This window comes from Pleurodeles waltl, chromosome 2_2, assembly GCF_031143425.1.
Source record: "Pleurodeles waltl isolate 20211129_DDA chromosome 2_2, aPleWal1.hap1.20221129, whole genome shotgun sequence".
Lineage (NCBI taxonomy): Eukaryota > Metazoa > Chordata > Amphibia > Caudata > Salamandridae > Pleurodeles > Pleurodeles waltl.
Window position 1 is genome coordinate 708,702,460 of NC_090439.1, and position 24,755 is coordinate 708,727,214.

General features: G+C 46.4%; 1 protein-coding gene across 1 annotated transcript in view; it reads left to right on the top strand.

Moving 5' to 3' along the window:
* The first annotated feature begins 3,492 nt into the window (after positions 1-3,492).
* Positions 3,493-24,755, top strand: part of DNAJC5B (DnaJ heat shock protein family (Hsp40) member C5 beta) — a 244,606-nt gene continuing 223,343 nt past the window's right edge. The window contains exon 1 of the mRNA XM_069218903.1: positions 3,493-3,669. Coding sequence (XP_069075004.1) covers positions 3,563-3,669 — 107 coding nt within the window. The 5' untranslated portion in view covers positions 3,493-3,562. The remainder of the gene's footprint in view (positions 3,670-24,755) is intronic.

Below are 24,755 nucleotides of genomic sequence, written 5' to 3' on the forward strand. Positions count from 1 at the left end.
TGGAGTTCACATGGGTGGTTGTGTTCGATGTGCTGAGTTGTTTCTAAGAGGTGAGAGGGTGTCAGTTGTGGTGGTTGATTGGAGTCTGGGGGTGCTGGAGGATTGGGGATTGAGGTTCTTGTATACGGTTGCCATTTTGTGGAAATGGTCGATGAGGGCATCACAGAGCTCCTGTGATGCGCGGATTGAGTTTTCAATGGCTGTGGGGCAGGTGAACTCTCTAACAATGGTCAAGAATAGCGAGTGGGGTGATGAATTCAGCAATGGTGTTGCTGGTTCTGGTCTGTGGTCCTGGTGGTCTGTAAGCGAGGGTGCCTTTGATGGTGGTGTTATTGTCGGTGCGGAGCTGGAAGTTCATGTGTTCCATGATAGACATGGTCTGGTTGTCAGTGATGGTGCAGGTGATCGACTCCTTGTGTATGACGTTGACGCCGCCTCCGGTCTTGTTGGTGCAGTCATGGTGTTTTATCTTATAATCTATGGGTGTTGCTATGGCAATGTCTGGTGGTTGAGCTGTGGAGCAGAGAGATACGAGGCAACAGTTGTTGCTGTGACCGAGGTCTAGGGCATGAAGATCAGCGGCTGAGTACCTGTGGAAGTCCAGAGGGCCTGGATTCCTGGCGATCAGCAGGGTCAAGGCATGGATGAGTGCAGACAGGCTTCCCTTCGGGGTGCTATCGGTGCACCAGCTGCATACTTCCTCTGAGCGGCCCTGCTGCACCCTCCTTTAAATAGGTTCTGGGACAGAGGGATGGGCACTGGGGAGGCAGGGGAGCTGGAAACTAGGAGCGCGGGAGAACAGCAATGGGGCAAGACAGCTGTCAAGGCTTCTGGGGGCAGGAGAACTTGGTGTTGGGCCTAGTGCAGAAAGCCAGAGCCGGGGTAGAGAGAGCCTGTTGTGGACTGCTTCTGGGAGATAGTCAGGTCAGGCAGGGCATGGCCACTGGCAGCAGTCAGGGAGAGCTGGTCTGGACCTGCTCACTAGAGCCACCCTGGGACCTCCATTAAATAGGTCCTGGGAGGGAGGGAGGAAGGGGCTCTTGGGAGGTGAGAGAGCGGGAAACCAGGAGCATGGAGGAACGGAAGAACTGCAAGGGGGCAAGGCAGCTGACAAGACTCCTGGGGAAATGCGAAGATAGAATCACCTCTCAACTTTCCTGCAGAGTGACTGTAAGGCAGACATTTAAGCATAAGTAGGCATGCGATACCCCATGCTTGGAAGGATCTGGGAAGAGGAAAAGGTGCCATCAGACTGAAAGGAGGTATATCTCCTCAAGATCCCCCAAAAAAGTGACCTGAGTAACTACAGGGGGATAACTCTTCTACCAACTCCAGGCAAAGTGCTCAAAAGAGTCATCCTGAACAGAAGGAAGGAAGACGGTGCTCAGTTCAGAGACCTGCAAGCTGGCTTCCATAAAGATAGATCCTGCACAGACCAGACTGCAACACTGCACATCATCAATGAGCAGTCAATTGAAAAGGAACTCACCCCTATTTGTCAACTTCATTGACTATGAGAAAGTATTCAACAGTGTGGACAGAGAAACCCTTTGGGAGCTCCTCTGCCGCTATGGTGTGCCAGATAAACTCATAAGAATCACCACTAGCTCTTACGAGGAGATGACTTGCAAGATAGTCCATGGAGAACAATTCACACAAGCCTTTGAAGTGAGGACCGGAGTCCACCAGGGGTGTTCGCTCTCTCCTTTTATCTTCCTGCTGGCCATAGACTGGATCATGAGGACATCCACAGCAAGGAGAAGAAATGGGATCCAATGGCTATCTTGGACGTAGCTCGACGACCTGGGCTTTGCCGACGACCTGGCCCTACTCCTCCATGCCCATCTGCAGACGCAAGAGAAGACTGACAATGTGGCAGCCACTGCGTACAAGTTGGCTTTAACATCAACAGGGGAAAAACTAAGATTCTGAAGGCTAACATGGTCAGCACAACTACAGTCACTCTTGCAGGCGATGCACTGTAAGAGGTTGTAGCCTTCATTTACCTGGGCAGTGTCTTAGACAGGCGGGGCAGCACAGACGCATGCGTCAAGAATCAGCAAAGCAAGGGCTTCCTTCATTCAGCTGCTCAAAAGAACTAACACTGCAAACCAAGATAGGGCTTTTTAACACCAACTTAAAATCAGTCCTTCTGTAAGGAACAGAAATTTAGAGGACAACAGTGATCACCACCAATAAAGTCCAGACATTAATCAACACCTGCCTGAGGAACATCCTCAAATATGCTGGCCGAACTCCTTCAGTAACAGTGACCTATGGCAGTAGAATTTCCAGCTTCCTGCTATTGAAGAAATCATGGAAGGTACTGGGGCTTGAGAGGTCACACTGTCTGCAAGCCCTCGTCAAACACCAACAGGCAAGCTCTCCCCTGAAACCCTCAAAGGGAAAAGGAAAAGAGGAAGGCCGAGAAGCATTGAGAACTTGAGGTGACAGCAAGGAGGTGGGTTGCACCTGGAGTCAGATAGAAAGAAAAGCCCAGGACAGAGATAAATGGAGGGACCTGTTTGGTGACCTATATCCCGGCAAGAGCGGGTAGGCATCAAGTACAATAAAAGTGTCATCATTATCTCTAAAGTCTCAACATCCTGTGGGGGTGTTACACCCCACCTAATAAATGTATTTTCTGGGAAATAGTTGGGTACATATATTTTCAGTCAGTTATGGTGAGGTGTCTGTCGGATTTCACAAGACATTTTTACATAAACACAGACAAAAAAAATCACATTCTCTCCCTCTCTGCTTTGAAAGTTTAAAAAAATGTCCGTATCCGTCTTCCTTTCCACTTCTCCTTTGGACTCTCTCATGGGCCCTGCTTGTCGTATAATGTATTTTGTCATTGTATGCTAGTGTGATTGTTGGGAAATCTGAAGCCCAACCCCACTCCCCCTACAGTCTTACTGACCAAGCTACAACCCTGAGGGTATGGGGGCGGGCAAGGGAAATACTTATGCAAAGAATAGATTTCCCAACCAGAGTAATGTGTAACCAATTCATGATTACATTTACTATAATCTATAAAACTAAATAGAATGCTATATGCAAACCTTGCTGCTACGTAGGGTCAGATTGAAAATTGTCCTGCCATTAAAACCCTTTTACCGGTTCTTTTTAGACAAAGCGAAGACTAAATTCAGCACTGAAGATATACCTAAAGATTGGGTTAGTTCCCACTAAACATTCTGGGCTGCCAGTAACCCGACAGTAGATGAGGAGGTGCACTCTAATGGATAAGTATTTGTCTTTAAAACCCTAACACATATGCCGCAATCTGAGCTTTAGCACTTACTCAAAATTACATTATTTCTATTTGTCTTGAAATGTAAATATGTGTATTGCAATCACATGTTGCTCTTATTCGGCAGCTCCAATTTAGGATGCGCCTGCATCAATATGAATATTTTTGCTAAATGATCTTTTGCTTTATAAAACTGTTTTAACTTTTAAAACTAAAACCATTTTCTTTATAGAGCACTGAAACGGTTTGCAATCAAGGGTGTTGTTTCCTGCTTTCATTTAGAAGACCCTGTGATGCACTGAGAGTATGGCTGATCAACGACATAGGTCCCTGTCCACATCAGGAGAAGCGCTGTACCAGATACTGAACCTGCAGAAAGGGGCGACGCACGAGGAAATCAAGAAATCCTACAGGTAGAGGAAGAGATGGAAACTATTTGAGTGTGTGTGTGCGCATGTACGTATGCAATAAGAAATTTCCACATTCTATGAAGGACGGTTTATCTCTGGCACAACGATCCGTGAATATAGCCCTTGGAAACTGCAGAAAAATGTACTAGCATTTCACAACCACTACTGATAAAGTCACATGCCTAAAAAAACAGGATCTTTGCTGTTGTTAGCGCGTCAGACCTTATTAAGTAAACGTACAAGGGAGGCAAGTATAGGCCTATGGACCTTTTGACTGCATTCCGAGTTGTTCCCACCATATAACCCCGTACCAATATAAATCAATAGCAAATAGCAACCAATGACATCAATAATCAATAAGAGACAGTCATTTCCACACCCCATGACCTCTCGGCCATGAATAACCACACCTTTATGTAAAAGTTAGAATGTTTATTTCCCTATATTAACAATGCTAATGTCTCGTAACTTAGTCTCAAAATCAAATGATTAACATGGAAAAAAAAAATACTGGCTGACCAAAGTGGCAAAAGAATTGCATTCTAATCAAAGCTTGAGCTACCACACATTCTAAAGTTACAGTACAAATTAATAACATGAATAACTGCACAGACAATATAACGTACATTTAGATTCAGCAAAGAAAAAAACATCTACTTTAGCGAACTTCATCAGTGAGGGCCCTAACTAACATCAGATTAGCATTGCATGTTTGGGCTTCATGCAAAACAATTTATTCCCCCAAATTTGGAAAACACCAACTATGGCTCTATCAAAATAGCGGTTGGTACCTAGAAACAAAAGCAAAATGACATAACAGTCAGTTACGTCATATTGTACCTGTCCTCAATATGGTTCAGCAAGCTGTGACAGCCTTCGTCAATAGGACATCAGTTCGGTCAGCAAGACATCAGGATTCAGCATCAAAGTTCAGAAGAACAAAGTCTCTTTATGCAGTTCAGAAAAGAATAATCGAAAATTGGGCTCTCTCCCATCTGTAAAGTCTGGCTAAGTTAGATTTCCTAAAACTACTTCCCATGTCCTAATTGGTCAAAGGATTGCCTGTTTACATTTAGTCCAATGAGAATAAAAACCCCTATCTAAAGTTTTACTACTACACGGTTCACATGTCGATGATTGGCTCCTCTTTTCCCGCTCTCGTCATTCGGCTTGTCAGGCATCAATATTATTGCAACTTATACTCCAGTCAGTGCAGCCATTGTCTTCTCCTGGGCAGGTCAGTCTTACACATACCACAATATACAATGTTTCCCCTAGCTAGTACAACAACTTTTAGCAAGCAGTTTCTCATGAGAACAAACTTCAACTACGAGCACTGGTCAGTACAGTGGAAAATCACAGTTTAATTCTCTAAGCAACCACTTTATAAAACGCTTAAGAAAATGCACCTTGACATGAGGTCATGCAACTAGGCCAGGACCTCGCTGAGTTAAGGCCCACGATTAATAAAGCTAATACATAATGCATAACCATTAATATAACATATCACTACTTTAATCAAACATAAGCTCAACATTTCATATTAATAAGCCATTAATAAGTACACTTCGTGAACACTGATGGCCACACACGTGGGCCCAACATCAAATGTGTGCATTCATTTCTCTAAGTCAATACATTTTCTATGCAAATTCAACACTCAGAATACATGAATATTCATGAATAAAGTTCAGCATTAACAATGACGATGTGATTTTATTTGGGGTTAGACGTACTAACATAAGTTGTAGTCACAAACGCTGTGGTTTTCGAAATTGGAGAGTTTGTGACCTCAAATAAGTCTTCAAAATGTTTACTGACCCCTAAAATGGGATTGTGAATGGATACCAAGTTGCAATTTGGGGGTGGCAGGTTGTAGGGGCTTTTTCCCAACTAAAAATAAGTATACTATGTACCTATGGTGTGCAACCAGAATTCTGGTTGCAAATAAAAGTTACCACTCCCAAGTTGAGGTGGTATCAGTCACAAAAGAGAAGGGCTCTCTTGGACTCCTAATGCTTTGTGAATTGTGAAAAAAAATTCTAGGGAAGTAGACAGTTGTCTAGGGAACAATAGCCAACTCCCAGAGTTCTAGGTGGCATTCTTAAAAAAAACACTTTTTTTAAAGCATTCCCTTTCCTTTATTCAAAATGGCCTGCTTTTAAAAAATATATATTTTTGCAGACATATGGTGGTCTGGTGACCTTTGAAGATCATCTTCCCTCTGAATGTGTCTAATTGTATTGAGTCACAATTTGTGACCTACCTATAATGAATGTTAACTGAGTGGGTAGGTTGGATTGAGATTCAATCCGATTCATAATTTTCCGCACAGACATATAAAAGTATATGTCGCTTTTTTAAATTCCACACTGGCATCAAAACGCTGTTTGCAAACTGCGGTCACTTTTTGTGACCAGTATGATAGTACAGCTAGCCCCTAGTCTAACAAAAAAAAAGCATTTGTCACAAAAATAATTTATGCTCCGATTCTTTGAAATACACAAGGCGCTGTACATGTTGCTCCTGCAGAACACAAATCCTATTATTTGTATCTCCTGAGATGCTCTGATAATAAGGACAAGGCTTGATCTTATGCCAAGTACATTTTAATACACATTCCATTGTTTATTTATTTTTTTATGTAATTTAGGGACGTATGTACAAAGCTTTTTTCTTGCCGCAAACGACCCGTGCATTTAGCGATGCACAGACCCAATTTAGCGATTCGGTAATCTATTTACTGAATCACAAAAAGGGTTTGCAATTTGCAATTAGGAAAGGGAGTTCTCTTCCTAATTGCCAATTGCAGTGCGATGTATGATTGTTTTGTCACAGTGAATCCGGTCATAAAACAATCTCAGTTAGCACCAATTTCAAATTGGTGCTAACCCATTCGCAATTGCCAGCTCTGAAAAAATGCAAAGAAAACTTTTCATTTCTTTATTAAATGCATATAATTTTCCTTTAAGGAAAACAAGCTGCATTTGATTTAAAAAAAAACGGCTTTATTTAAAAGTAGTCACAGACATGGTTGTCTGCTGTCCCCAGCAGGCCACCATCCCTATGAGGGCGGGCATTCCCAATGGGGTTGCAAATTGCGACCTACCTCATGAATATTTATGAGGTAGGTCATATGCGACCCCATTGGGAATCGCAAGCAGTGTCATTGACACTGTTGTAAATAATTTTTTGCGACTCGCAAATTGAGTCACAAAACCTGATATATGTACATGTGGCCCTTGGTGTCTTCTTTTGCTCTGTCATGTGGAATTTTTGCCATTTCAGAGCGCCAGGCACTAGGATTATGCTTAGGTTGGTTAGAGCAAAATAGAATGGTAATAGCTTTCAGATTAACCCGTTAGTTGCTGGGCCTTCTTTCCCTACCCCCCCTCCTCCCGCTGAGCCCTTTTTTGGCTATTTGGGGTAGTTTGTGCTTAGGCATTCATAACATTTTGTCCACATAAGCTATCCATGCCACCTTTGTGTCCTTTTTTTCAAACATCCTAGGGATTCTAAAGGTACCCAGAGTTTGTGGTTCCCCCGAAGGAGACCAAGAAATTAGCCAAAATACAGCTAAAATTTCTTTTTTTTCAGAAAGAAAATTGAAAAGGGCTGCAGAAGAAAGCATGTGATTTTTTTCCATGAAAATGGCATCAACAAAGGGTTTGCAGTGCTACAATCGCCATCTTCCCTGCTTTGAGGAACAGGCAGATTGAATCAGATAACTACATTTTTCAACACAATTTTGGCATTTTACTGTGACATACCCCATATTTACTATTTTTTCTGCTTTCAGCCTCCTTTCAGTTAGTAACAGAATTGACTGTGAAACAAATGCTGGATCCAAGACAGCTAAATATTTCTGAAAATTAGACAAAATTCTGAATTCAGCAAGGGGTAGGTAATTTGTGTAGATCCTTCAAGATTTTCCTACAGAAAGTAACAGCTGAATTAAAAAAAATATTGAAATTGAGGTGAAAAAAGAGCCATTTCTGTCCGTGTTTTCTTCTATAACTTTTTCCAGCTTTGGCAGATTTTTTAAAGCAATATACTGTTAGGTCTACTGGACTCTTCTGGTTGTAGGGATGTGTAGGGGTTGTAGGTTTGTCCAGAACCCTAGGTACACAGAGCCAGTAAATGAGCAGCACCATGCAATGGGTTTTCATTCTATACTAGGTATACAGCAATTTATTTGGTGAAATATGAATAGTGAAAAATAGATATCAAGGAAACCTTTGTATTTCCAAAATGGGCACAAGATAAGGTGTTGAGAAGCAGCGGTTATTTGCACATCTCTGAATTCCGGGGTCCCCATACTAGCATGTGAATTACAGGGCATTTCTTTAAATATACTTTTTACACACTGTCTTACATTTGGAAGGAAAAAATGTAGAGAAAGACAAGGGGCAATAACACTTGTTCTTCTATGCTGTGTTCCCCAAAGTCTCCCAATGAAAATGGTACCTCACTTATGTGGGTATGCGCAGCAGGAAACGCAACATGGACACATCACATTTTTACATTGAAATCTGACGTGTTTCTTGGAAAGTGCCTAGCTGTGGCTTGTGGCTTCTAGCTCAGCCACCACCTAGGGAAACCTACCAAACCTGTGCCTTTTTAAAAACTAGACACCTAGGGAAATCCAGGACGGGGTGATTTGTGGGGCTCTCAGTAGGTTCTGTTACCTGGAATCCTTTGCAAACCTCAAAATGTGGCAAAAAACACTTTTGCCTCACATTTCAGTGATGGAAAGTTCTTGAATCTGAGAGGAGCCACAAATTTTCTTCCACTCAGCATTCCCCCAGCTCTCCCAATAAAAAAGGTACCTCACTTGTGCTGGTAGGCCTATTGCCTTCAACAGGGAACACCCCAAAACGCAACATGGACACATTAAATTTTTACTTTGCAAAATGCTGTGTTTTTTGGAATGTACCTAGCTGTGGATTTTGTCTCTAGCTCAGCCGGCACCTTGGGAAACCTAGAAAACCCTATACATTTTTTAAAACTAGTCACCTAGGGGAATTCAGAATGGGGTGACTTGTGGGGCTCTCACCAGGTTCTGTTACCCAGAATCCTTTGCAAACCTCAAAATTTGACAGAAAAGAAAACTTTTTCCTCACATTTCAGTGATGTTAAGTTCTGGAATCTAGGAGGAGCCACAAATTTCCTTCCACTCAGCATTCCCCCAGCTCTCCCAATAAAAAAGGTACCTCACTTGTGTTGGTAGGCCTAGTGCCCTCAATAGGAAACACCCCAAAACGCAACATGGACACATTCAATTTTTACATTGAAAACTGACATGTTTTTTGGAAAGTACCTAGCTGTGGATATTGTCTCTAGCTCAACCGGCACCTAGGAAAACCGACCAAACCTGTGCGTCTTTTAATACTAGACACCTAGGGGAACCCAGGACGGGTTAACTTGTGGTGCTCTCACCAGGTTATGTTACCCATAATCCTTTACAAACCTCAAAATTTGACGAAAACTCTTTTTCCTCACATTTCAATGATAGAAAGTTCTGGAATCTGAGAGGAGCCACAAATAGTACCTCACTTGCGTGGGTATGCCTAGTGCCCGTGTCAGGAATGGATCACACAACGGTCAATGTTAGTCCTTACATTAGGGCAAGTGTTGACCCCGGCATGATCCATCCAGCACACAGGCACTAGGTACAGGCACTCAAGTGGGGTTGTGTTTTTATCAGGACAGGTGGGGAAACACTGGGTGGTAGGAATTTTGGGGATCCCAACATATTCCTGTAATTTGTGTGACAGAAATGCAAGAAAAAATAGAGTTTTTATTCAACATTTCACTTTTGCATGGTATTCTGGCTAGGAAAACATTGGGGAATCCACACAAGCCACACCTCTGTAGACTCCCCTGGGTGTCTAATTTCCAGAAATGTCTGGGACTGGTAGGTTATCCTGTAGGGCCGCCGAGTCCAGGACTAAAAATGCATGTACCTGCCTTAAGAAACCAGGTTATTTTGTGATAGATAATTTTTATGTCTCTACAATACGATTTGGCGGTGGAATTTGGGGCGGAACTAAATTGGGGAGCTCCCAAGAGAGCACTCCGACTGAAAAATCATTCCCAGAGCCTACAATATTGTCCTATCCCTCAGATGATGTCTCAGTATCTGCATGACTCAGTCTCTGACCCTACATCATAGCTGTCCTCTATAACCCGAGTTAGGTCTTGTGCAGCAGTCATCCAACGAGACGCCATCTCTTCTACTGGTTAAACTGTCGCTCTAAAACACTGGCCTACGTAGACAGTCACAAAATTGCTGGTGGGTGTGTGTGTGATGTGTGCAACAGTAAAAGTCACCTTACCTTTGCTTCTTCCCTCAATCAGCACATTCTCTCAAGACACTCAAAAAAACAAAAAAGAAACACTATTACTTCACCTTGTCACATACCAATTGTCACACTCTTTAGCGCCTCTGGCGCCCAATCCATCAATCATTATTGGTGGTTCCACTTCCATGACCTCCTCTTTGGATTCGCTCACTACCACCCAGCAAAAGTCCCCTTCATCTCTCCATAGCCCCCCTCGCACATACATTTCATTTGTATTATAGCACAGGTAATGCCCGGCTTTACTAATCCACTCAGCTATTCACATAAAATACAGATTTGATCTTTGCAGTAGCCATAAAAACATTCTGCGCTACCTTATGGCATCAAAACTGCCACTGGACTAAAGTCAGATCCTTTTCTAGCAGAAACATAATCACAAGAGTTAGCTTGACTTTTTTATTGCTGCCTAAAAGCTACAGTTGAAAGGCGTCAGTTGGAGTATGTGCATTGATTTGATGACACAAGCTGCAAGAGAACTGGTGGTGAATATATATATATATGTGCGTAAAGAGATCACTTTTACATGTGGGTGTGGTTTCCCTTGGGGCCGATTGCAGCCCCCAGGGAACCCACTCACGCATTTAAAAAAGTGATCTCTCTCTTTCTCTCTCTATATATATATATATATGTATATACATATATATATATATATACATACATAAAGTAGCAGTCCTGCTCGAAGTGAACCACAGCTCCGAAGAGAGGTGGGGTGCTAACCAGAAGAGCACACACTGGTCCAAAAATCATTAGTCCACAATTTAATATATAGCACCCACTCAGGCAAGGATACGATACTAGGGAAAGATTTTATTTTCCTTCATAATGCGTTTCGGCCATGCCGACGGCCTTGCTCACACATGTATCCTTGCCTGATTGGGTGCTATTTATTTATATATAGATTGATCTATATATACTGGAAGATGCAGGATCACAAGAAAACAACAGCCAGCCAGCGCAGAGGATTTTTCAAAAACCTCCCTGGTGTCAGCCATTGGTCGTGACCTGTACCAGGGAAGGTATGCGGGTGTCAGCCAGTGGCCGACCCCAGCACCAATGGGGTTAATATGCCGACATTAATGTTGGGATACAAAGGAGCAATTCTGGAGTGGGAATTCCAGGTTGACGTGAATTAAATGAGCATCAGTCTTACATAGCGAGTGTCTGACGATGGCGTCTCTGTGTATATGAATTTATCTATAACATTTTTACACTTCTTCTTAGCCTCTTGTGGATCACTGAAAAAAATATTGTGTGGGCAGAAGATCGTACAAAAATATCAAGAACAAAAATATTGTGAAAGTAAGTAGAAATAGGTAAGGGTAGAGTTACTGTTCTTAACTCCACACTAATGTACCTTTAAGACATAATGGCCCTCATTACAACCCTGGGGGTCAGTGTTAAAGCGGCGGTAATACCGCCAACAGGCAGGCTGTAAAACAAATGGGATCATGACCACGGCGGAAACCGCCAACACAGACAGCCACTTTAACACTCCAACTGCCACAGCGGTAGCAACAAACACCGCGGCGGTCACTGCCAACAGACAGGCGGAAGACAATATACCATCCACCCAATTACAACTCGCCAATCCACCATCTTTTCCGGGGCGTTACCAACGCCATCAAAAGCAGGGCGGAAACAGTACACAGAAAGGAAACCACTCACCTTCCGACAATCAACAAAGAACCAGGACGCCATGGAGCCCAAGCTGCAGGTCCAGCTGATGCTAGTCTACCTCCTCATACACGAGGAATGTCAAAGGAGGGGGCGGCAACGACCACGGTGAGTACTGCACCTAGCACTCAGGGGAGGGGGGAGGAAAAAGAGAGTGACACACACACGCAACACGCAACACCCCCATCCCCACCCACAACACCATGCACACAAACACATGCCTCAACATTACATTTACACCACGTTACCTAGAATGCAATGACAAGAGGAATTGAGTTAAATCAGTGATATATTAGAAATAGGCAGATATATTTAACTAATAGAACAACAGTATATACAAATATTTACAATATGTACAGAAGGCCATACACTGTCCTTTGCAAATGTCCGTGGCCCAGTGGGCCAAGAATCATGGGCCAAGCCCACACTTGACTCCTTCCTCAATATGGAGAGAACACTGCAGGGACATCAGGTCACAAAAACACAGGCACCTCAGGTGGACGGGGAGGGTGGGCACCTCAGCCGGAAGATGGTCTACGCCACTGCTCTTGGAGGGGGCTCCATGCCCACAGCGTTGTCCTGGGGAGTACAAAACCACAGTCTCTCTAGTGGGTGGTTTGCCCACTGCTTGCTCCGGGGGAGTGCAAAGCCACAGTCTCTCTAGTGGGTGGTTTGCCCACTTCTTGCTCCTGGGGAGAGCAAAGCCACAGTCTCTCAAGGGGGTGGCATCTCCACTGGTTCTGGATGGGGCCTTGTGCCTAGTCTGCTTCTTCCTGCCAAGGATAGGGTGAGTGGATGCCTTTCTCCACTGGTTCTGGAGGGGGCTATGTGCCCAGTCTGCTTCATCCTGCCAAGGACAGGGTGAGTGGATGCCTTTCTCCACTGGTTCTGGAGGGGGCCTGGTGCCCAGCCTGCTTCATCCTACCAAGGATAGGGTGAGTGGATGCCTTTCTCCACTGGTTCTGGAGGGGGCTTTGTGCCCAGTGTGCTTCATCCTGCCAAGGGTAGGGTGAGTGGATGCCTTTCTCCACTGGTTCTGGAGGGGGCTTGGTGCCCAGTGTGCTTCATCCTGCCAAGGATAGAGTGAGTGGATGCCTTTCTCCACTGGTTCTGGAGGGGCCTTTGTACCCTGTGATGCAGCACTTGGGGTGTGGCAGTTCACATACCCTCACCTGGGTGTCTGAGGCACGAGATTTGCAGGGGACAGGTAGCACAATACTCCATGGAGACAGGGCCAAACTCCATCCTGTGGTGACTAAGGCTGCAAACTGGTGGTAGTGCCAGTGCTGGTGGGGGTGTTTCCAGTGGTGGTGGGAGGCACCAGCCCATCTCCTGCAGCCTCAGACGGCTGCCCACTGGGATGCTGCTGCTGACAGTTGTTGTGGCTGCGGCGGGCAGGTGGCGGTGCAGGTGGCGGTGCTTGTGGCAGTGCATGCCGCGGTACAGGTGGCGGGGCTGGTGGTTCTGATGGTGGGCAGCAGGCCCTCACCTGGAGCCTCCGAGGTCTGAAGTGCCTTGCCTTGGCATTTCTGCCCCTTCCTCACCTTGGTAGATGCTGCTGGGACCTTGGCACTGGCAGCTGGAGTATTGGAGGAGGCCTTGCTGGGTGGGTCGTGCTCCTTGTCCGTGCTGCATGCTGGCCCCTTCTTCATCTTGGCAGGTGGCAGAATGGGTTGGTCCTTTTCAGAGGTCGGTGGCACACTGCATGGACTGACGGGTGCTCCCTTTGATCCTCTGGGAGTTGCAGGTACCACAGCGAATGCCGACTTGGTAGCTGAGGTGCTGGCCTGGGATCTGGACACCCTGGCCTGAGGGGAGGAACGGGGGGGGGGTAGGGAAGAGGTCAATGTTTGCCAGGAATTTTTTTTAAACACACTGGGACAGGAAGATGGAGAGGGTTTGGGAGTGGAGGAAGAGGGAGTGGTTGTAGGAGGTCGCATGGGCTAGATGCTGTTGTGAGGTGGATGGCTGTTGGGTGGGTGGGTGCTTGCATTTGTGTAATTTGGGAGGAGGGGTCACAGACACACTGGGAGAGGACACAGGGGATGTGTACATGGTTGTGGGGGTGGTGACTGCTCGTGAGGGCTGTGTTGTGATGGGAGTGCTGGTGATGGATGTAGTGGATGAGGATGTAGTGCATGCAGGCGTGAGTGGAGACGCTACTGGGAGGGAGGTGGACGATGAGGAGGAGGGGGACACAGTGGAGGCAGTGGATGTTGGTGTGTTTGCATGGGCATGGTGCTTGTGTAAGTGCCTGTGAGATGAAGTGTGGTGCTTATGTTTGCCTGAACCACTTTTGTGTGGTGATTTGGGTGAATGCTGGTCTAAATGTGTGCTTGGGATAGGCTTAGGTTGAGGGGATTGGGACTGGGTAGAGGAAGTATGAGGGGGGAAGCTAGACAAAGGGACAATGGCTGCCATCAGTGCTGAGGCCATGTTGGGCCACCATGCCAGAGTGAATGCTCTCCAGGTATGCATTTCTTTGTTGCAAATGCCTCTCAACACCCTCGATGGCATTCAGAATGGTTGACTGCCCAACAGTGAGGGATCTCAGGAGGTCAATAGCCTCCTCACTGAGGGCAGCAGGGGTGACTGGGGCAGGGCCTGAGGTGCCTGGGGCGAAGGAGATGACCTCCCTCCTGGGTGAGCAGGCATGGGAAACACGCTGAGGGGCTGCTGGGAGTGCGGGACTGGTAGAGGGGGTGGCGGCTGTACCTGTTGTTGGGCTGGGCACAGAGGTGTCTGCCACCACCAGGGAGCTTCCATCGGAGGAGGAGTCGCTGTCTGTGGTCTCCCCTACTGTCCCTGTTGTGGTGCTCCCCTCGCCCTCCATCCCACTGGTGCCTTCACCCTCAGTGGATTCGGCCTCCAGGCCCATGTGGGATGCACCTCCCTCCATCGCTGGTGCCTCTGCTCCTCTGCCAGATGATGCTAATGCACGCAAGGACAGGGTGACAAAACAAAAAGGGGAGGAGACAGAGGATACACTTGGCCAATGCCAGCAACAACACCACAGTTGGCGTACACTACACACAGGGAGCAGCCCTATGCACTAGGCCATACCCAACCATTTACTGAGACAGTCACCAGCCCATAGGGTACAATGCCTAACGCCAGCATCTGCACACCAGAAACCCACAGGACCCTGCCTAGTAGTAGATGGCCACTTACACAATTGGGGTAGGAGTGCTCCAGAGCCTGCCCAACAAGGGACCTACCCTGCCATGATCGTCCTGGCCTAGGGCCACCCACAGCCCACATCCCCACCCAGGTACCTCCTAATGCGTGCAAAGTCAGCTTTCAGAATCTGTACTCACCCCCTTGTGGCTGCTGTGATGCCCTCAAGCGCCCATCCAACTCCGGATAGGCCACCACCAGGATGCAGAACATCGGGGTGTCATGGTGCGATGGGCACCGCTTCCACGTTGGGAGGCCAGCCCCAGCCCCAGCTGGGCCTCTGCCATCTTCTTTGACCAGCGGCGCAGGTCCTCCCATCTCTTGCGGCAGTGGGTGCTCCGCCTGTGAAAGACCATCAGGGTCCGCACCTCCTTGGTGATGGCACGCCAAATACCCTTTTTCTGGTGGGCGCTGACCTGGAAGGAAAAGACAGCAGAAAAGGAAATTACTCACCTGTCCGGACCGTCATACTCATTGCCCACCAGTTCCCACCCCTGCCCTGACGCACATACAATGACCACCTTACATGCTGCACTCTGGCCAGGATGCCTCAGCACCCCCAACATGTGGCTTACATCCACAGCACTCCATACATTCATGACCCACGCATCATGCTCACAGTGTACTCACCTGTTTGTCTGGAGGACCGTAGAGTAATGTGTACTGGAGTAGGACCCCATCCACCAGTTTCTCCAACTCCTCTGCAGTGAAGGCAGGGGCCCTTTCCTCAGACACATGAGCCATTGTCCCTTCAGGACACTGGCCACAGTAGCACTTGCAATGTAGGTCCTCTCCTGTTGAAGGTCAGGTAGCAAGTATGTGAATAGTTAGAAAATGGCAGTTATGTCCTCGGCGGTGCGTACCGTCACCGCCGGCATACATTGCCATTGGCTCCTAGAACCCATAGGGCCCAATGATAACCAATGAGAAGTTGTGTGGCGGTCATCTACCGCCTACAGCGACGGTGCACAAACCCAGCGCAATTACCTCATTTCCACTTGTCCCTCCTCACAGGTCAGCAGCCGCCATTTCAGGGGGGCACAGGGCATGGCACCTAACTGCGTCACAGCAGACATTGGCACATCAACTGACTCTCGAGTTCACATACTGCTTCTGTAAATTTTTCAACATTAGTGCAATAGATGTGGAATTATGACCCTCTGCTCACCGTTCTATTCCATAGGCTTCAACCAATGAGGCCGAATATGAGATGGCGGCATCCTCCAGGGTAAAGACCCCTGGTACACCTTGCGACAATGGAGGACAGACACATTATCATTACATACAGACTTGATCGTGCCACAATCCAAGAAGTGTGTGCCCAAGTGGAGCCAGACCTGATTTTAGCTATCTGCCAGCCCACAGGAATCCCCCCTCTAGTGCAGGTCCTGTCAGTGCTCCATTTCCTGGCAAGTGGTTCCTTCCAAACAACAGTGGCCATGGCATCAGGAATGTCTCAGCCAATGTTCTTCAACATGTTGACAAGAGTGTTGTCTGCCCTGCTGAAACACATGCGCAGCTACATCGTGTTCCCCCAGAGTGAAGGCTGACTTTTATGCCCTGAGACATATCCCCAACATCATTGGTGCCACTGATGGTACACATGTAGCATTTGTCCCCCCCCCCAGAGAAATGAACAGGTTTACAGGAATAGAAAAAGCTATCACTCGATGAATGTGCAGATGGTGTGTTTGACGGACCAGTACATCTCCCATGTGAATGCCAAATATCCTGGCTCGGTGCATGACACCTTTATCTTGAGGACTAGCAGCATCCCATATGTGATGGGCCAACTCCAGAGGACCCAGATGTGGCTAATAGGTGAGCCAAAGGTACCCACCCAGTATATGTTGATGTCTGTGTATGGGATTGCCCCTAATGGGTTAGTGTCTAACAGTTGTCACTCTATATTTACAGGTGACTCTGGTTACCCCAACCTCTCATGGCTACTGACCCCAGTGAGGAATGCCAGGATAAGGGCAGAGGAATGTTACAATGAGGAACATGGACGTACAAGGAGGATTATAGAAAGAACCTTTGGGCTCCTGAAGGCCAGGTTCCGGTGCCTCCATCTGACAGGTCCCTGTATTACTCACCCAAGAAGGTGTGCCAGATCATCGTTCCATGCTGCATGTTGCACAACCTGGCCTTGAGACGGCAGGTGCCTTTTCTGCAAGAGGATGTGCCTGGAGATAGTCTTGTGGCAGTGGTGGAGCCTCTGGACAGTGAGAAAGAGGAGGCAGAGGAAGAAGATGTTGACAACAGAACAAATATAATACAGCAGTACTTCCAGTGACACACAGGTAAGAGACTGTAACTCCACTTAACATTTCAGTAATCTGTTGGACATTGTACAAGGCAGCCTCTTACCCTATGTCAAGGGCCACTGATTATTCCCTTTGGATTCTCTGTTTTCAGATCTGTGTACCCCATTCTGGCTCCTGCCATATGTACTGCTGCCCACCAAAGGTCATCCTGTAGTATATTTCACTGTACATATATGTTGCAATGCTTTGATAATGTTTGTCAGGGAGTCCGGATCCTCTGGGTTTGCGCCAGTTCCTAATAAGTCCACCTCTTGGCAGCTCCAAACTCTACTAGCCATTATAGCACAGAGTTAAAGAATGGCCAAGTGGGGGAAAGGGTTTTAGGTTGCCAACAGCGTGGAAGGAGACCTGTGGAAGGAAAAGTTAAGAACATAATAATCAGATTATACACTTTGACATTCATAAGCTTTGTTCAGGATGGCTATGGAATGATAACATGAATTATCAAAAGCCTTCATTCATCATAAACTTATTTGCTCTGAGTACCTGGAAAATAAATAAGGATTATGCAAACATCCATATGTGAGTTTCCTTTGAATACAATCTGAGGCCCAGAACCTTGAACTACATCAAGTTATTTATTTGAATAGAAACTGCTTAATAGTTTTCAGGAATAATCTGCATTAGGTTCATGAATGACTCTGCAAAGACACTCTATAACAGTAAACATTGAATACATTGATTGCAAGGGTGCACTTTGTCTAAATCTTCAAGATGCAATTGCTTAAGAATTATTATACACTTTAAATATCAAAAATGTGCATCAAGATTTCAATGTCTAGAAATGATTGCGCTTTCCGCCTATCTGAAACACAAGGGTTAAATGCTAAGAATGACTTTCACATTCTGTCATTGATTCAACCATCAGGATTCAAATGTCAAAATATGATTGCGCACTCTGACGATCTGAACTGTTGAAGTTAAATGCCAAGAATGAATCGTGCACACTGCTGCTGATTCAACCACCAAGATTTAAATGCCAGGATACGATCGCTCACCCTGCCGATCCAAACTGTGAAAGTTGAAGGCCAAGAATGAATTGCACACACTGCTGCTGATTCAACCATCAAGGTTTAAATTACAGGATACGATCGCACACTCTGCCGATCCGAACTGTGAAAGTTAAAGGCCAAGAAGGAATCGCGCACACTGTTGCCGATTCTACCATCAAGGTTTAAATGCCAAAATACGATCGCGCACTCTGCCGATCCGAACTGTGCAAGTTAAATACCAAGAATGAATCGTCAACACTGTTGCCGATTCAACCATCAAGCGTTAAATGACAAGATACGATTGTGCACACTGCCGATCCAAACTGCAGGAGTTAAATGCCAAGAAAACCATTGCAACACGCGATGTAACCAAAAGGCCCAAAACTCGAGTATTTCTGAAAACGGAGTCGGGGGCCTAACCTGACCCCCGCCTTACCGCCCTGCTTGAAGATCACCAAGGAAATGAAGTCAGAGCCTGGAAATCCTAGGTAGGCCTTCAGAACAGGAGCTCAGGAAAATGCTGCAGCTCTGCACCGGGACCTCTCAATAGTGAGCACGTGGAGCTGGGCTGGGTTCCTTAAATAGACCCAGGCCCTGCCCACGTGCCACACCCAGCCAGGCTGCAGGAAGGGATTCTAGAAAGGCTTAGAATAGGGACCACACCCTAATCACAACTTGTAATATTGCAGCAAAGCCTTGAAAATGAGCAATACATAGTAAACAGCATTAATGATGTTTTAACATGAATCTCTGCAATGCAAAAGGTTAACATACTGCATTAATACATAATGCATGAATTATTACATTTCACAAGAGTCAGTTTATTGCATTAAGTTGTCCGTAGAGCGCGCACTGTCCTGATGTTGACAATGTTGTACTAATACATTTGTGAATCATTAGACTGACTCCACATTGGTATTTGTTTCAAGGGTGTTTATTTAGATGCTAATAAGTATCAGGGTATGTGCAAGTGGCTGGGGTGATGGTGGAGGAAAGTCCAGGGTAGAGTCCAGTCTCTTGGTATCACAGGTGCAGTGTCTAAGGGGGCATAGGAAGGGGAGCAATGGCAGTTCAAGGTGGACAGGGTAACAGAGTGGGACAGAAGGGTGACAATCAGGAGAGTCTTATTTCCTGGCAGGGGTCTTGGCAATGTTCTCTGTCTTCTGCCTGGATTGCAGGGACCCTTTGCGGGGGTGTGGTGCTGGTGGCCTGTTGGTCCTGTGGCGGGGCCTCCTGTCCACTAGGCTGTTCCTCAGTTTGGCTAGTGTCAGGCACCCTTTGTTGTGCCACTGCCTCCCTCATGGTCTTGCCCATGTCAGCCAGCACCCCTGGAATGGTGACCAGGATTGTGTATATTTTTGTTAAGTCATCCCTGATCCCCAGGTGCTGTCCCTCCTGCAGCCGCATGTTCTCCTGCAACTTGGCCAGTATCTGGCCCATCGTCTCCTGGGAATGGTGGTACTCTCCCAGGATGTTTGAGAGTGCTTCGTGGAGAGTGGGTTCCCTGGGCCTGTCCTCCCCCTGTCGCACAGCAGTCCTCCCAGCTTCCCTGTTGTCCTGTGCCTCTGTCCCCTGAACCGTGTGCCCACTGTCACTGACCCCAGGTCCCTGATCGTCCTGGATTTGTGGGGTTTCCTGGGGTCCCTGTAGTGGTGGACACACTGCTGATTGATGTGTCCTAGGGACAGTGGCATGGGCCCCCTGGGTGGGTGCTGTGCTGGTGTTTCCTGAGGGAGGAGGCTCTGTGGTGAGTTGGGACTGTGGCAGGGGAACCAACTGTCCAGAGGCCCATGATGGGCCAGGTTGGTCATCCTGATCCAGGCGTGCAGAGCTGCTGTGGTCACTGTGGGCCTCTTCGGGGGGACGCTGGATGTAGCTGGCACCTCCTCTCCGGTGACGTTGAGTAGGGGTCCTGTTGGGATGCAAATGCATTGTTATTGTATCTACGTGGGCCATATTGTGCATGGGTGTGTTTCCATCTATGATTGTGTTTCCCTGTCGGCTTGTCCTTGTGTGAGTGGTGATTTTGTGGGCTGGGTGAGTCTCTCTCCTGCGAATGCTGTGGTGATGGGTGTCCATGCAGGTCTGTGATGGGGGTCCATGCATTGGTGTGGCATGCAGTGCTTGGTATTGGGATGGGTGGGTTGTGATGGTGGGGTATATGTGAGGTGTTGGAGTGATGGGGGTGAGGGTAGGGGTAGGAGTTTGTGAAGGCATGCAGGTAGGGTGGGGGGGATGAATTAGTTCAGATTGGACTTACCAGAGTCCAGTCCTCCTGCTACTCCTGGGAAGCCCTCAGGATACATGTTCGCAAAGACTTGCTCCTCCCATGTTGTTAGTTGTGGGGGAGGAGGTGGGGATCCGCCGCCAGTCCTCTGTACAACAATCTGGTGTCTTGCTACCACGGAAGGCGCCTTCCCCCGTAGGTCGTTCCACCTCTTCCTGATGTCATCCCTAGTTCTTGGTGGCTGTTCCACCGCAGGCACGGTATATTGGCGGCCGTCAGCACGGCAGTAGGCGGCATTTACCTCCAGGGTTGTGATGAGGGCCAATATGTCATCAAGGTACATATATGTGAAGTTATGTATAGTAAAAATGAGCTTACCTATAGAAACCTAACTTCACAATATTTTTTCATCGATATTCTTGACAAAATCTTTTGTCCACACAATGTTTTTTCTCTCATATTTTTATCTAAATACCGAAAAGACCTGGGTTCAGATTGCATAAATGGCAAGATGTTGTTAAATTCGTCTAGTGTGGTACATAACTTCGTACTGCTCAATTTAAGGGTATACTTACTGTTTTACTCTAGTTCTCTCAATTCTGATTCATAGGCGGAAATTAATAAAGTTTTTACTATATGTAGACAAAAATGGGCATCAACTTTTTGGTCTGTAAAAATGCACTCATTGCTGCAAAAAGAAATGGAGCCGCAATGAAGGCACCCCTAAACACCACCGTGACACAAATGAACACCATGGAAGCAATGTACCTGATTCAGGTACTGGTATCAAAATGTATACTTCTGGTTGTGATATTGCAGTGCATTCTATTGCGCCCACTCATCTTTTTGAGTAATGTTGATTTACGGAAATCAAAATGGACATTTTAATTTTGTATTTACTAAAAATTATTCAGCATTTTATATGTTGATGTTGAATTTCTCCAAGCTTCATTAAAGGTTTCAATTTTTAGATCATTCATCTAAACAGTTAGGGCCTCATTTATGAAAAGTTAGCGTTGTCTTTGTGTCATTTTTTGACTCAAACTTACAAAATATATTTTGACACAAAGGCAGAGCTATGTTTTCATAAATCAGGCCCTTAATGTGAAAAGTTTTATTTAGTAATTCATTATTTGAGTTCTTTAAGTTCGGATCTCCATTGAAAAACAGGCACATTCTGCAATCTGGAGTTAATTTGTGCACTTCAGACAGACCAAATATAATGCGTGTAGAAGTAACAGATCTTTTATGTTTCAACCATTATTTATTGATTCTTTATTGGTTCTCGGATAAGAGAGAAAACAACATCAAGCAGCCATACGCACTTGTTAAATCCTTTCTTCCCCCCAGAACAGCACCCAACCAGCCCTCCATCTGAATGTTCAACCTGCTTCTAGTGGCACTAAAATCACTTTTATAGAATTAGCAACACAGAAATACAAAAATTGGAAACGCCAATATGCCTAGGTGGTAAAATATCTACCTATTGACTTTGACAATGCTTTTTAATTGCCATTTGCTTGCAAACAGATGAATCGTAATGCATGCACAAGCATGGCCTGCAACCTTGCAAAAAAAAATCAAATAAGGATGAAGATGCATGCTTCACGATGCATGAATGGACATACATAATGAAGCATGCACTGGTGCGCGTCTTGATGACTGTGTATGTCATGATGCTTGCATGGCGGCCTCATTAGAACAGTCAATAAAAATAAGAAAAAACAGAAATTAATGTTAGTGACAGCCCAAAACGAAATGAAGCAAACTGCTCAGAAGCACCTTGCAACTGCTGGGCAATCTTAAAAATAATTAAAAAAAATTAATAAGGGGGCAGGACAGGGAGGCGATGGGAGCATTGGGAAGGGTAGATAAAAGAGAGTATGCCAGGGTCCAAAGTGAGGAACATGCGGGGAAGAGATCAACAAAGTATGTACATTCACATTGAGTGCTCAAGACCAAAGGCAAAAAGAGTCCCTTCATGTGATCAGTGGAAGAATACAACTCATCCAATCAGAACATGATGAGGCGGAAGGGCTCCTGGGCAGGACAAAAACAATGAACAAGGAGAAAAGCTATCAAATCAAGAGCAGACACGTGAAATAGAAAAGACAAACCATCCAATCAAAGCAAGGGACTGGCCCAAAGTGAACTCTAAGTATAGATTAATTATTGGAAACAACAGGACTGCCAACAGACAGCCAACACTGGTGTAGATAAGATCTTAAAATGATACAGAAGAGCCATTAAAATGTCTTCCAGGAAGTATTCATTGATATGATTTTTTGGCTACAACCCTTTTAGAGATTCTCACTCCCTTCTACATCCAACATAAAAATACTGACCATAACAAAGATGCAGAAATTACTAAGCACTACAGAAATACACCTGAAACATCTTGATATGGTTATAAACACTTAGGCGCTCAAAGGCCTTGATTTTTCCATCCTTGGTGCTACCAATGTTGTGCGTATCGGTAGCTCTGATGGTGGGAAAAATATAAGCCATTACAAGTTAAACGTTGATGCTCCACTAGGTAATGAAGAATTTCCAGATGTTGAGACTCAGCCAATCAATCAATCAAATCGATCATGGATTTGTAAAGCGCAGCTAATCACGCATAGGGTCTAATGGTGCTGAATGTAGGCCTGCCGTTCAGTTGAAGAGTCAGGACTTGTGGTCCTTCCTGAACTGCTTTAGTGAAGTGGTCTACCTGAACTTGAGGGGAAGTGTGTTCCATGTCCAGGCTGCTAGGTAGGAGAAGGATCTTCCTCCTACTGTATTTTTCTGGATCTTGGGGATGACTGCAAGGGTGAGCTTGGAGGAATGGAGATGTCTGTTGGATACGTAGAAGGTAAGGCGATGGTTGAGGTATGCCGGTCCTATGTTGTGCAGTGCCAAACATGAATAGTTTGAGACCAGTCTTCTCCCTCGGAGGTCAGGTCAGTAGATGAAGAAATCTCCCTGCGAAATGTGTAGGAGAATGGAGTTAAGGAGGTAAGGGAGAGTGAGGAAATACCCTTCATACACTGGTTTTGACAGGTAGATATTGTCAGCTGACTGTGGTACAGTTAGAGTAGTAGGGCCAGCAGCGTAGCTTCAGGGGGGTGTTTGGGACATTATGCACCAGCTAATAAATGTATTTTCTGATTAACATTTGGGTATATGTGCTTTCATTGGAGTTTGGTAAGATGTCTGCTGGATTTCACCAGAACACACAGACAAAAATGCACACACACTCTCTCCCTCTGTTTTGAAAGTCCTTAGAATATTGGCTATTTTACAAAATATTGTATTTTCTCTCTTAGTACTCCTACCAATCCACATTCCTTTCCCCTTCCACTGCCCCAAAGTCCCCTCACATGCACCCTGTACTTGTATAATGTATTTAAACATTATGGGCCTGATTATGACCCTGGCGGACGGCGGAGGCCGTCCGCCAAGGTACCGCCGTTGAATGACCGCACAGCGGTCAAAAGACCGCGGCGGCCATTTAAAAATTTCCTCTGGGCCGGCGGGCGCTCTCCAAAAGAGCGCCCGCCGGCCCAGAGGAAATGCCCCTGCAACGAGGACGCCGGCTCAGAATTGAGCCGGCGGAGTTGCAGGGGTGCGACGGGTGCAGTTGCACCCGTCGCGTATTTCAGTGTCTGCTTAGCAGACACTGAAATACTTTGCGGGGCCCTCTTACGGGGGCCCCTGCCGTGCCCATGCCATTGGCATGGGCACGGCAGGGGCCCCCAGGGGCCCCGCGGCACCCCCTACCGCCATCCTGTTCCTGGCGGGCGAACCGCCAGGAACAGGATGGCGGTAGGGGGTGTCAGAATCCCCCATGGCGGCGCAGCAAGCTGCGCCGCCATGGGGGATTCTAAGGGCAGCGGTAAACCGGCGGGAGACCGCCGGTTTGCCTCTTCTGACCGCGGCCGAACCGCCGCGGTCAGAATGCCCTGCGGGGCACCGCCGGCCTGTCGGCGGTGCTCCCGCCGACCCTGGCCCCGGCGGTCTTAGACCGCCGGGGTCAGAATGACCCCCTATATGCCAGCCTGACTGTCACCAAATCTGAATTCTAATTGTTGGAAAATCTGAAGCTCACTCCCCCACCCCTAAATTTACTGACCAAGCTACACCCCTGAGTAGGGCAGAATCTTTAAAAAAGATAAAATGTACTTTAGAGGTTGAGTTTTGAAGCAGTTGTCACAAAAAAGGTCCCCATGCTCAAGGTAAGGTACTGCTGACCAACACAGACAGTACCGTGAGACTGTCTTCGAGTTAAGGAGCAAGGTAGATGGCAAGAAGTAAATGCCTTAAGAAATAGACAACAGACAGGTCA